The following is a 13133-nucleotide window of genomic DNA, read 5'->3' on the forward strand; positions in this document are numbered from 1 at the left end:
TATTGTTAAAAATGCTTTAATTACTAAAATAGACAATTCAAGATATTCTGTCTTAGGTTCCAAACACCAGTCTCTTGCATTAGACACTTGCCACTCACAAAATTAAAGTAAGCACTGTCCCTGGGCCAGGTTTACACACATGGTTGACCAGTATCAGAAATTAACATCAGAAAGAATGAAACATAAGTTCTGAACTGAAAGCCATGACTTGTGCTTCTGTAGTCACTCATATTAGGCAGTTCCTGTTAGTGGCTGGCTAAAAGACATTACAAAAGAAGAGATAAAAATCAGGGCGGCAAGTAGAGCTCTTCTCTTAAAAGGCTGCTTGCTCTTTAGCTAATAAATAATCTCATTGCACTAGGGTAAGTGTGAGGACTTGACTGGGTTGTCCAGATCCCCTCACCCACTTGGGTAGTTCAGATGTAAGCAGCAGGGGCTCAATTCTGCAATTTCTTGCAAAAATTACCTTTTAACAGAGTTTTTGTTTCTCCCATAACTGAAGGATCATGCCAGTAATAGCAGCAGTTTTGCTTCAGTTAATGAATTGTGCCACTGACAAATGAAGGCCCTGAGCATTCAGATTAAATGCAACTTTGGTACTGGGAAGCAGATGCTCCCCCCAAGCATTTGTAGTACAGAGTCTGAGGAAAAGAATGCAGAAAAAACATCTTCCTCTGCATGGTACCCTTCTAGCCCCTCCTTGCTTCAGATAAAACCCAGCTCTCGAGCACTCCTCAGGGTTAGTGTGTGTTCAGGGGGGCAGATAACGCTGCTGCTTCTTCCTGAGGTAGAGCCTCCCACCTTCCCTTCCTCTTCAAAACACAGCCTCACTGCTGACAGCTCTTAGCCTCAAGATCCAGGAGTTTGTCATAGCACTGGCTTAGACTGAAAGATGACTTTTGGATTATTAAATTAGCTCGTTCTCAGGATAATGCAGCCTGGCCAGTAACCACTGCATCCTACTTCATGTTTTTTGAGAATACAAAAGTGTTCACTGAAGACGAAATGCATTTGCAGTCACCTTGTTCTGCAGACCAAAAGCATGCCTTGCACCCTTGTGCTGTAAAACCTGAGATAGGAGAAGGGGTAGCTTAATCAGCCACAGGCAAACTTGCACTGCTAACTAGAAGAAAAGGACTAATGTTCACAGGCAGATTTCTAAGTCTCCAAACTGTTTGGCAAGACCATTGAAGACATGAGTGCACTACTTCCTCCCCTTGCTGGGAATTACCAATTATTTTCAAATCCAGTTTGGAGAGAAGGGAGTGTGAGGGTAGTCTTTGGTTTGACAGAAGCAGGAAAGGTGTTTTAGAGCAAACAGGTAACTGCAACTGCCCAACAGGAAAGTATTCATCTCAAGAGATCAGTGGATTAAAGTTTCCATGAGTCACACGAGTAATACCTCTTTGTTGTGATGGCTAAATTCACCTGTACCTTATACATTCCTTGGAGAAGAGACAACAGTAGCAAGCTGCCAATTATTTCATGGGGTAGAAAAAGTCTCTACAGCTGTTCTTACTTGGGGCAATGGATGGGTTTCAAATGGGAAATCACACCTTAGAGCTCACTCCAACAAAAGGGGCTGTGGTGCTTGGACAGCTCGATGGCCCAGCAGTTCTCGCTGCACTGTGCTGTGCCTGCTTCCCTTGGGATAGCACTAGACTTTTGAGTGAGCACCACCTCAAGTTTGGTGTCCTGAATCAGTTCACCCAAGAACCTGAGGAGCACCAGCAGCAGAGGGAAGAAGGCTGTGGAGTGCCTTGCTGAGAGCAGAGAAACGGAACTGGCTCTCAAAGCAAAGTGAGCTGTCAGATCAGCCATTTCATCTGACTGCAATCCCCTTGTGGGTGGAATGTGACAAGCACATCTTCTGGCAGTTGAGTTTCAGTAGCTGGCACTCCTGCCTCGTTGTGCCAGCACAGCTATGTGTTATGACTACATGCTAAATGAATAAATTTATCAAGTCTGGTAGTTGGATGTACAGTGTAGCTGCACAGACTTGTGAAGGGCAGCAAAGCTGAAACACAGTCAGGCACACATTCTGCTTAGGAAATGACTACTGCCTAAAAAAAAAGGCTTGGTAAATTACTATGTTTTAGCCAACACCTTTCCCAAAATCATGCCCGAAGTGTACTTACAGCAGGCCTTTCTTGAAACACTGGAATATTTGTGCCATGTATTAGCTAAGCTAGCAGCTGGATTCTTGGAACACTGAGGTTGGCAGCAGCCAGAGTTGTTCAGTTTTCTCTGAATGACTGTTGATGCTATTTTTAATTTTTGTATTTAACATCTCACAAGCAAACTTAAGTTATGTATGTTTAAATAGAAGGGGGTAGGGGGAGTCACGTGTCTGTAGTCTGCCACCACATCCAGGAACTCTGTGCTTCTAACAAACGTGCTGGTGAAAGCTGGTTTTGAGCCCCTTGCGTATCCTCTGCTGGAGTTTAGACCTTTTGACTTTCGTAAGGCAGATTCTGGATCATTTATGGCAATCACAGCTATAAATCATACTGTGGCAACTCTCATTAGGCAAAATGCCAATCCAGGGTAAAGATCAGTCATGTATCTTTGGTCCATGTTCTGCTCTGTGGCCAGTCCCAGCTGAACAACATACCTGGAGATTGCAATTTACTTTCTCACCCTTTCAGAAATGCTGAAGTCCACAGCAGCATCACAGGTTAATAGGTCATCCCCAGAGACTGCAGCAGGTAAAAAGTAGCACCCAAAGTCCAGCTTGTCTCTATGTTGTTTACTTTTTTTGTCAACTATAAAGGAAGAAAAACAAGTTGTTCCTGACAGTTCTCTAGATTTGTATGTTGCACGAATGACAGCAACCACACGTTACAAATCTGGAAAGATTCAGTAGATAATTAGCCAGAAAAATGAACTAATACATGTTGATTGACAGGGATTTAACTGCTTTTTCTCACCTGTAAGACTGTGTTGTCCCTAAATCCAAAACCTTCCTTTAATAAAGCAGTGATGTAAGTGAGATCCATGCAGAGGAAAGGACTGGCTGAGTTGTACCTCTCCATGTTATCACAGACTAGAAAAAGACAAAAGAAAAAAAAGGGGATCTCAGCAAAATAAGAGCTTTAATCCACATTGTACATTTCAACTGAACTCAAGCCAAAGCTTACTAAAACAAGCCACCCTCTTCTATTAGTGGGTATATATGATGCATGGTACACGCTACAGAGCTGTTCTACAATGTTGGAGAATAAACCATATAGTACATCCAGCTTCTCTTGACTCCATCATAAGTATATCTCTTATTACAGCAACATAATCCACACAGCTCTTTTGAAGAGCCTCTGCTCAACTGATAACCAGCAGGGTGTTGGTAGGTTACTTATTTTTCAGGAACGTAGCATCACTTGTTTTCCTCATCTATTCTCTATGGATGGCTCCAGCAATGGATTCCACCTTCTAGGATGGCAGTTTACTTTAACCAACCGCTCCCTCGCTGCAGCTAATCAAGGTTCCATAGTCAGGGTGACAGTGACTGGGAAATGTATTTGCACTAAGCATCGTTTTCTAGACCTACTGTTACTGCCCTGTTCTACTGGCAGCAAGAGCGGAGTTCACTTCCTTCTAAGAAAAGATGAGCAGCATGCCTCTACTATTGAAATGAGGTAGAGAAGAATTAATTCAGGATCACAGAATTGATCTCCTGATGCTCCTGAAAGCTAAGTAAGTGGTTTGATAATGTTAGGTAACGTCTTAGCCATGACTTTGGAAATAAAATCTCTTTCAATCCAGGGAAAAAATAACAACCAACCCACACTCAAACTTTAGAGCCTAATCTCCCTATTCAAAATCATCCAAGTTTCCAGGGAGATTAAGTTTAACTGAAAAATCATTAAAATTTAGGTCTTATTTTAGAAAAAAAAGTCAGTTGTGAACTACGTAATTAAGCATCTTCTGCTGAAAAATAACGTCTACTAATTCTCACAAGAATGATCACAGTTCAGAGGTAACTGCTTTTAGACATCAGTAGCCAGGCAAGATGGGAGCTCTTTACCCACAGGAAGTACAAAACCAGAACAAGCATTCAGGAAAAAAGGGAGGTAAAGGAAAGCAGAAGAGGCCGTCTGACTTAAAAACCCTTTACTCTCTCCCTTCATTTTGTTAGAGATTAAATAGGATTTAAGGTGACAGACTTACAGAAGTCAGCGCTCTCTTAGAGAGCTGCAGTTTGACAGAAGGAGCTCTTGATACAGCAAATTCACTTTCTTTTGTACTGACACAAACTATCTCCTTCTCCTGAACAGAGCTGTAAAGCCACCAACCCCGCATTGCTCTATCAGTATTGTCTTCTGCATCAGTCAGAAGTTTTGACTAATAAAAGTAACATGACAGGTGTAAGTGAAATAAAGATTAAATAAATTTGCTTTTCTTCCCAGTCAAACTCACATTATGTACTGCCTACACGTTCATATTTCTGTTATTTCTTGCCCAAACCGGTTTCCCAAATCATGACAATTACCTTCTTTGGCTTTTCTTTCAAAATCTCTCACTTCCAAAACACCTCCTCGTTCATAATCTGAAAAAGATGTGAGAAAATGTCGTCATAGACCTGATAGCATCTGAGCTCTTTATCTCAGTTGACCCTAGAGTGCAACTCAGTGATGCTGCACTAGGAGCAAGACCTGTTTGGAACAGAAGTCAGAGCTGCAGGCGTAACTGAAGCCCTGAGCATGTTTCATGTGCTGAACTCTGAACACTAAACTGTAGTGACAAATAAATGCCATTCTCTTGAGGCATTTTGTGTTATCTCCTCTTTCTCAATAACATTCCTTTCCTCTGCTCCCCATGGATCCAGCCTCCAGGGTTCCTCTGTCTACCTTCTAGTTGACATGTAGTAGATTATCCCAAATTTACCGATTAGGTTGGTGTCAGCTGCTCGATCATAGTAATAGGAGAAAGCATAGAAGGAACTTCCACGAATCTCATCTGGTTGGTGAAGTTTCCCTTTGACAACCTTGAGTACTTCTAAGTAGCAAGGCTTGAATCCTGTTTCTCCTGTCAGGAAAAACACAGATGGGGTGAGCCAAAGAGCATATGCATGAGATGGAAGAAACAGTGGCAACAGGAGGAAAAATGAAAGCAGCAGAGATTAAAGCATCAGAGGAAAAGCTTAGATAGCCCTTCTGTAATCCAACATGGCACCTGCACATAGGCAAGGACTCTAGAACACCATCATCAAATAGAACTGGTTAGAGCAGATCACTGCTGTGTCTGAAAGAAGCACCACACAAACTACTTCCCTATCAGGCAAAACTCCCATTGACGTGTTCTGTAGTCAGCAGAATTTTCTACATTTGCTGCCACCTGTTAGATAAAACCTTGCTTTCCCTCCCCATCACACCGTAATTTTACCAACCCACTCCACACACACCAAATCTGCAACTCAGCTCTCATGTTCCCTGATCTGTTCAAGTTTATGATGGTAGCAGACTCACCCTCTCTATGCAGCATTACAGACATTATTATTAGAGACTCTTAAGAAATAGTTCCGCAAGTGAGATTAACTGGTAGGCCAAAATGTTTGTACCCTAACACAGACCGAACTCGTGCACTTTGCTCAAAGCCTGAGAAAAACCTGCCTTATTTGCACAAGTAATTCTTAACATTTCCTATAAAGGTATAATTTGTAGTAAGAGCTCACAGTCAGAGGACAGGGTACAGGTCAGTTACTCTTACAGCTTCAAATTTTAATTTGGATTTCTCAGAAGTCAACCTCTACAAGTGGGCAGGTATCCTTTGTATCCCAATCATCATCAATTAACTGGTGAAATATTTGATAAGGAAAAACTCAGATTCTGGAGATAAGACTTATTGTAAAAGAAACAAGTCTCCTCAGTTTACCTTCTCTGTTGCCACCATACCGGTATTTCACTCCCCCAAAGTGCCACTCTGCCTCCAACTGCCTCGGCAAACAAGAACTGCGGAACATTTGTCCATCCACAACTGGAATGAAAGCAGAGAGAAGAGTCAGAACGCACAGAATTTAACACAGATATTGATCAATATGCAGAACCAGAAAAGGTTGAAAGATCTTTAATAAAAAGTCTTTAAGCAAAAGTACAAAAATCTGAATTGAATGATATGGCACTAACTGATTACGAATTAAGGCCCGGTCTCAGATCTGGAAAAGCTGTGTCCGTTTTGTCCTGCAAACAGCAGAGCAGCTGGGCTTGTCATTTCTTAATGAGATAAATGATACAAGGATATCTGGATAATGGTTCTTCCCCCAGAAGACAAGAAATTAGGTAATAAACACACAGATACAGGAATCCTAATGACAGCAGATAACCAAGACAAACAGCAACTGAGCAAAGAAGATAAACTCCTAAGGCGGAGATCAATGGCCACTACAGGATCCACGGAATGTACCTTTGAAGGGTTCGACCAGAAATACTGTAACTGAGAACATGATTATTGCCACGCACACAGGTCTCACATAAAAAGCAAACTTCTAACAGAATGCTTGAGGCAGACTGTGGGACAGCAAAATTTACCATGTGATGGTTAGGGAAAGGCTCAAAGGCTGGGAAAGGGGGGAATCAAGGGATCAGTGAAGTGCAAGTATGGCAAACCAGAGGGGACTATAAAAGAAGACAAGCACAAGTAAGCAGGCAGCTGGTCAGTGTGCTTTTCTGTGTGAGCCTCGTGACCAATCCCTGCAGTCTGTCCTATCATCTTCTTAATCACTGTTCCCAACTATTTTTGATTTGAGTACACTCCAGTAATTATCACAAGTCCAGCTAGCTGTCAAGTAAGAATCCAGAAGGTGGAAAGACCCCACGTTCTGGCCAGACTAGACAAAAGGCCCAAGCTCTGGGTGAGAGACTGGAAAGACTCAGGAATGTGAGTATGCACTCAGGTTAGTGAGTGAGAGCATGTGATGTGCTTGTGGGCTTCCCATCTAGACTAGGTGGTGCACACAATAGCTCTGGGGAACACCACAGGCCAGGCAGATACCAGAGGGGCCTACAAAGAGGGTTTGGCCTAAGCAGCAACCCTCAGGAGAAGGATCTATTCATGCTGTTTTATGCTTCTGTGGATGCTTGTAAAGCTGTGTTTGTGGCTGGCCACGGTGTTTGCATGTTCCCACATGTGCGTTTCTGGAATTTGCACTCAGGTGTCACTGCTGGCTGAACTCAAAAATAGAGAAAAGCAGCTGTCTCACAAGACAACTCCTTTACAAGTGGTAGCTATTTTCAGACAAATATAGACCATCAGAAACATAGAAAAGCACAAGATACAGAAGTGAAGACACACAGGAAATGGGCTGCTGACACAAAACTAAGTCTAAGCATCTCTTCAAAAATCTTGGATGTTTTATCATATGAACATACCTTCCATATTCAAAGCTCCAAGAGTTGCCAGTCTTGCAGCTTTTAGTCCAAACCCCAAATAGCTGTGAACATCAAAGACAGACATTATAGTCTTAATTCCTGCATATCTGGTATGCTTTACCCATAGCCCTCTTCCTAAGTCCTGGACCACCCAAACCAAATTTCCTTCCTCTCTTTCCCACAAGGCTCCCCTCTCTAAAACAGAGTTCCCTTTGCCTGAACAACCCCAAGGGCCAAAAGAGTGACACAAACCCAAAAATACACGGAGTTGGTAAATCTAAAACTGCAGAAAGTGGTTAGAACTGATGTGGCATTTATACAAGATGATCATGAAAAGCAAAAATGCACCACCAAGGTGCATTTACAAGGGAGAAAGAAGGCATGTGCTGAGTGCATAAGGAATAGGGCAGCCACTCTTATGTAACACACACAAGACTGTGTGCTCTTAGGGCAGAGTGCAGAACCTCCCACTAAAAGGGAACTGTGGCTTTATGTGAAATTCACCTGTTTGACTCCACGGGTAACTGCTACATTCATTATAAGCTAGAATGTGAACAATGTTTATGGGAATGTCATCACACATTGTAGCAACACAGATTAAAATCCTGTTGACCCTTTCATTTCCACCTCTGTATTTGGCCACTTACCACTTTTGTCATGCAATTTTAAATGTCTGCAAAATATTCAGAGTTAAACTAACCTCCAGCTCTCTCTCAATTTTTAGGAGATGATTTTTCAATCCCAATTATTTTAGGTGATCTAACAGACTGTATGGACGACTACAGCACTCAGTTACATCAGCAAATATAAGGACTAGGAGAGGATGACTATTAGACCAGCTCTGCTGTCAAGTAAACAGATTCTGTAACTGACCGAGATGGTAATGTCCACTCCACTAAGGAAAAAGTCTCAGGCAAGTCCTCTTTCCAAATCTCTGATCATGCTTAGTTCTGACTACTGGCACAACATCTACCTTTCTGCTTGTTTCAGAATATTTGGCTTGAATCCAGCAATAAGAATTCTTCTCCTTAAATATGGACTCATAATGCTTTCTCTTCGTTTGACAGACTGCCTAATATTCCATTGTAGTGACATTAACCATAAATCTGGAATGTTTCCAGCCAACTAATGCCATGTTCCACTTCTACTGTTACATGCAGGTAAGTAGTAAAAATGTCATGGTCTGTGCTGCTGGTACCAGGACGTTAGCTCAGGGGCTGCAAAAAGACTGATTTCCCCAGCGGAAATAGCAATCTTTTGCTCCTCACCTGTGGGTATAGAGCTTGTAGGTGCTATTAAACATTTCAAACGAGGTAAGAAAATCCCCAGGGGTTTCCTTCAGAGTTTCCTAAAAGTTAAGAAAAAAATATTTTCATTTATATTATGCAATGAAGAATAACCAATTTTAATGTAGTATCACAGATATACCCATAGAGTTTACTGCACACTCATGTGATCTGCTTTGAAAACAAAGAAGTTTTTCAATGGTGCCACTGCTGTAACATCTGCAGCTTTTAACACTGATTTATTTATATGCATCTTTGTGTTACTTCAATGTATAACAGGGAAGCACAACAGATCAGGATGAAAACACTTCCTAATTCAGGCAACATGAATTTTTCTAGAGTACTTACATGCTACTCTACATACAAAGTCCCCAACAAAATCAGCTGCACTAGAAGTGCTATGACCTTTTGCAAGTCACACTAGGCACCTAAACTGAGGTACTCAGAAGAATTAAAAATACAAAGTATAAGGCCCCATTTTCACCATGTCAAATGTCTTGCCAGTACTCAAGGAAACACTGTGAGCACTCACTCCCAGTCTTAGGGCTGCTTCACCTAAATTAGCCTGTTGTCTCACCACCTCGAGTTTTCTCCCTCTCACAGTCTTCCTTCTGTGCACACCTCCATCCCACTGGTACCCTGACCTATTGTTCTTGACAGACTAACTCACACTCTTATAAGGCTGAACCGCTTTAGCGACCATTTATTGTTTCTTCATGTCCAGTCCCCAAACTCTGAATCCCAGTTTCTGTCTCTCCTCATGGCCTCATTCTCCCATCCCTTCTTGGCTCTGTGCACTTCCATCAGACACTGTTATTCTGGGCCAAGCAGCAGAATCTCCGAAAGAATTGAAGCTGCACAGTCCTGTAGTTACCATTCAAGTAAGGAGATCCAGATCTGGATTATTTTTTCTAGAGTCCTAGCCAGAAGCCTGCTCAAAGCTGAAAGGAATGTGGCAGTATTCAGTTTGAGCTTCTCCTGACCAAATATAAGTAAAAATTTGTTTTGGGTCTCAAACTGATTATCACTGAAATGACAGTCACATCCTTGGCCTCATACACACAGACTCTGCCATATTTTGAGTTCTGTTTATAAACCTTACATCACAAAAACTTTTTAAAAGGAGAGATCCTAAAAAAAAATTAGTTTGGGGAAAACAATTGTCTTTTTTCACACCCTACTTTCACAAAAAGGAGGCAGACACCAGACAGACAATTTCATAATTATTATGATTGGTTTTCAGTTGCTTTTAACTATGGCAATAATGCCATGAAACTAAAATCAGCTCCATGTGGTTAGCATTATATGTTCTTTACTTGCTTGTAATTAATATTTAATTAATGAATCTCTTACTATTAAAGTATTTTGTTCAAAACTAATACAAGAGCAAACATGTGTCTGCCTCAGATTGCAGGAAGGAAAAATCCTCACTGCAAATCAAAGGGAGGCATACCCGCCAATTCCGTCAGATGGGAAAAACTCCCAGAAACATGCTGAGCTTATTTATTTGAACTTGACGACACAGGGCAGAAGCAGACATAGTACACAAGCAGGCAACATGAACCTTGACTCCACACTGCCCTACAAATTCACACCATTAGTCCTGGTCAGCAGCAAACACTCGAGGCTTTTTACTGCAAGGCTTGAAGGGGAAATTTTAATCCTAAATTGCAGCTCAGCCTATTTCACAGTTCTATTTATTCTCCAAAACCCTGACATGCAACACCCTTTCCTGTTGGTCCAGTGCCCACTTTAGCAGGTGTTATCAACACAAAACAGAGGACAAGCCCAGCGTATACTTGACGTTTTGCTGAACAGGATAAGGTTGCATGTCATGTTTCAACATAACACACGACTGCAGAATTAAAATATCCTGATGTGAAAGCCATGTGTTTCGTGATCACCAAACATCCTTTGAGAAGCTCAAGTTCTAAAAACAAAAATTGTTAAAGAAATTATTCCTTCAGAAAGAGCAACATAAACACCACAATATGAAGGTCCAGAATGCTATAGTGCCTTTCCATTACTCATGTAATTTTCTCATGCAAACTGCAGACTTGGGTCCCAGTTGAAACCACTTCTAAAGAGCTATAGAACTACTAAAAAATCCAGCAGAGATGTCTGAGGGACAGAGAGGGGAGTTCTCATAAGGAATAAGAAGAAATTGATAAGAAAACAGAGAACTGACTGTGCTACTATTAAAGACATTTACCCCATACAACACTCCCCCCCTCCAAAACTTAGTGAAGATCTGTTATCAGACTGGAATGGGGAGGAAAAATAAAAGATAGAACAGCCCCTACATTTCTTCTAATATTCAAGAATACTGCCTAGAAATGTTCTACATTTGTTGAATACACAGTCATATCAACATTAATAAGGCTTTCCCAGCCTGAGTCTAGAAAACAAAAGCTGTGTCGTTTTGGTTTTACTCATTTGCTTTCTTTTTATTTCCTCGTTTTTCAGGCTCTTTTGTTTGCAAGCGCCTATCAGCCAACACTGATCTCAAAGGGAACAGAAATACAGATGTTCTGTAAACCACAGATGTTCTGCTTGTGCCACTGATGACAAAACGATATGACAGGATGCAGCCGTGCTCAGGTCTCTCCACCAGCCTTGCAGTCCCAACCCACGCACTTTTAACCACTCCTCACCTCAAACCGCGGCAGGAATGTGATTTGGGTTGAGGCTCCTCCCAAGTCCAGAGTCCCAACAGTTTGCTGGTTCTGGCCAGACAGCTGCCCTGCAAACAACACCATGCTCAGAACAGCCCCAAGTTCACAAATGCTAAAATGCAGACACTGTGTGGATGTTCAGGCAGCCACCAGCTAATCACAGTATCACAGCAATACAGGAGCTGCCCTCTAAAGAAAAAACCTCAGAGAGAGCAGATAGGCAAACAGAAGGTATTATGGAAAGATTCATAGACTTTCTTCCTTGATTCCAATCTCTCTTCCAAAGAGACAAAAGCAGATAAATCTCTAGGTATCAAGCAAAAGATGAAAGTAAGAGACAAAGTACCTCCTGAAGAAGGCTCTCAGGGAGAGTACACAAATTTTGTAACCATCATATAGCTGTTAAAAAGCAGTGGGGGAGGAAGTGCAGTAAGAGCCAAATCACCCAGAGCAGCTTTTTTGCTTGCTCATGTATCTCCTAGAGTGCTGATTTTCTTATCACTAGATTGCATTCCAAGAACTCTTAGGGCCCATAGTGCTAAGGCACCATGCCCTGAAACACCATCGTAGTGGCACAGCTCACACAGGGATGAAGAACACTGCAAGGCCTTGTTTCCCACACATCAGCAGTACCACTCTCCAATATGTTAGAGAAACCAGCTTGCCAGTGCCTCCCAGCCCTGTGTAAATTCTGGCACCTTAGTGGTTCAGATGTCTCCCTCTCACTACAGACTCTGGAACACAGTCTGCCCAAGACAATCCACTGCTTTAGCACTGGTCACAGAGTGGGGAGGACAAGCATGGCCAAGGCAGAGGAACTTAGGGTGATCACCTCCACAGAAGAGACTCGAGTTCAAGCTTAGAGAGTAGTTACACAGAATTAACTACCTGTCAAAAAGTTCACAGTGATCCAGGCTAAAATTCCTGTGAAGAATGAAAGAAAAAAAAAAAAAGTCACCACTGAATACTCCAAATAATCTCCTGCCCACTGTTACCAGCCCTCCACATGTTATTTATTTACCTGGAAGTCATTATGAACTTAACCTAACCACCCCAGACTTCAGAGACTAATTCAAACTCATAATTAAATTTTATGATGCATTAGTCATTCACACAAGCCTCATGAGCTGGGAATAGGTAGGACTTTGTAATATCCATGCAACTGCAGCATGCACATATCTATTATCCAAGCAACATACAAAGAAGTAATAAGCTGACACAACGCACTAGCTTCCTTGGGCCCATTTTTGCAGTCCAGCATTTCAATTCCTAATCTGAAAACTGCATTCACACCACTCTGTGTTTTAATCTTGAGGTTTCTATAATTACACTATGGACAGAGCAGCAACCAGTAAAATGCAAACAGCTCCTTTGACTCCAGTGGCTTGCTTGACACTGGCATGATTCTCACCCAAGCACAGGCAAACATATGACAGTAGAAGAGGCAGGGATTTTAAATAAACTTGGCAAGCTACCCTGTGCTCTATTATGCCTCATTTGTCCTGCCAGTTCTCCTGACTGTACAATTCACCCATTAATCCTAGTGACAAACTACACACTGCACCATACTTATCAAATACTTGAAGACTTTATGATACTTCTCCTTTTCTCTCTGCCCACGTGGACAGATTTTGGTCTTTAATCTTCCTCAATTTATTAGTTGTTTAAGCACTGTGATAATTCTTCTTGGTTTCCTTCAACACTTTCCAAATGGGCAATTTATCTGCCATAAGGAAGTGTTCTGAACTGAACATAACATGACAGGATGGCTCTTTTCATCAGGCATCCACACAGATGATTATTACTTG

General features: G+C 41.8%; 1 protein-coding gene across 4 annotated transcripts in view; it reads right to left on the minus strand.

The window, feature by feature from the left end:
• The window catches only part of ENTPD5 (ectonucleoside triphosphate diphosphohydrolase 5 (inactive)), a 22481-nt gene continuing 9348 nt past the window's right edge, over positions 1–13133 (minus strand). For all 4 annotated transcript variants that reach the window (XM_069017862.1, XM_069017861.1, XM_069017863.1 and 1 more), the window contains 9 exons: positions 12214–12249; positions 11305–11393; positions 8633–8712; positions 7365–7426; positions 5872–5973; positions 4885–5025; positions 4490–4546; positions 2931–3046; positions 1–2765 (listed from right to left, as the gene is read on the minus strand). In XM_069017862.1, the coding sequence (XP_068873963.1) occupies positions 2679–2765; positions 2931–3046; positions 4490–4546; positions 4885–5025; positions 5872–5973; positions 7365–7426; positions 8633–8712; positions 11305–11393; positions 12214–12249 (770 nt within the window). In that variant the 3' untranslated portion in view covers positions 1–2678. The remainder of the gene's footprint in view (positions 2766–2930; positions 3047–4489; positions 4547–4884; positions 5026–5871; positions 5974–7364; positions 7427–8632; positions 8713–11304; positions 11394–12213; positions 12250–13133) is intronic.

Source organism: Aphelocoma coerulescens, chromosome 5 (genome assembly GCF_041296385.1).
Source record: "Aphelocoma coerulescens isolate FSJ_1873_10779 chromosome 5, UR_Acoe_1.0, whole genome shotgun sequence".
NCBI lineage: Eukaryota > Metazoa > Chordata > Aves > Passeriformes > Corvidae > Aphelocoma > Aphelocoma coerulescens.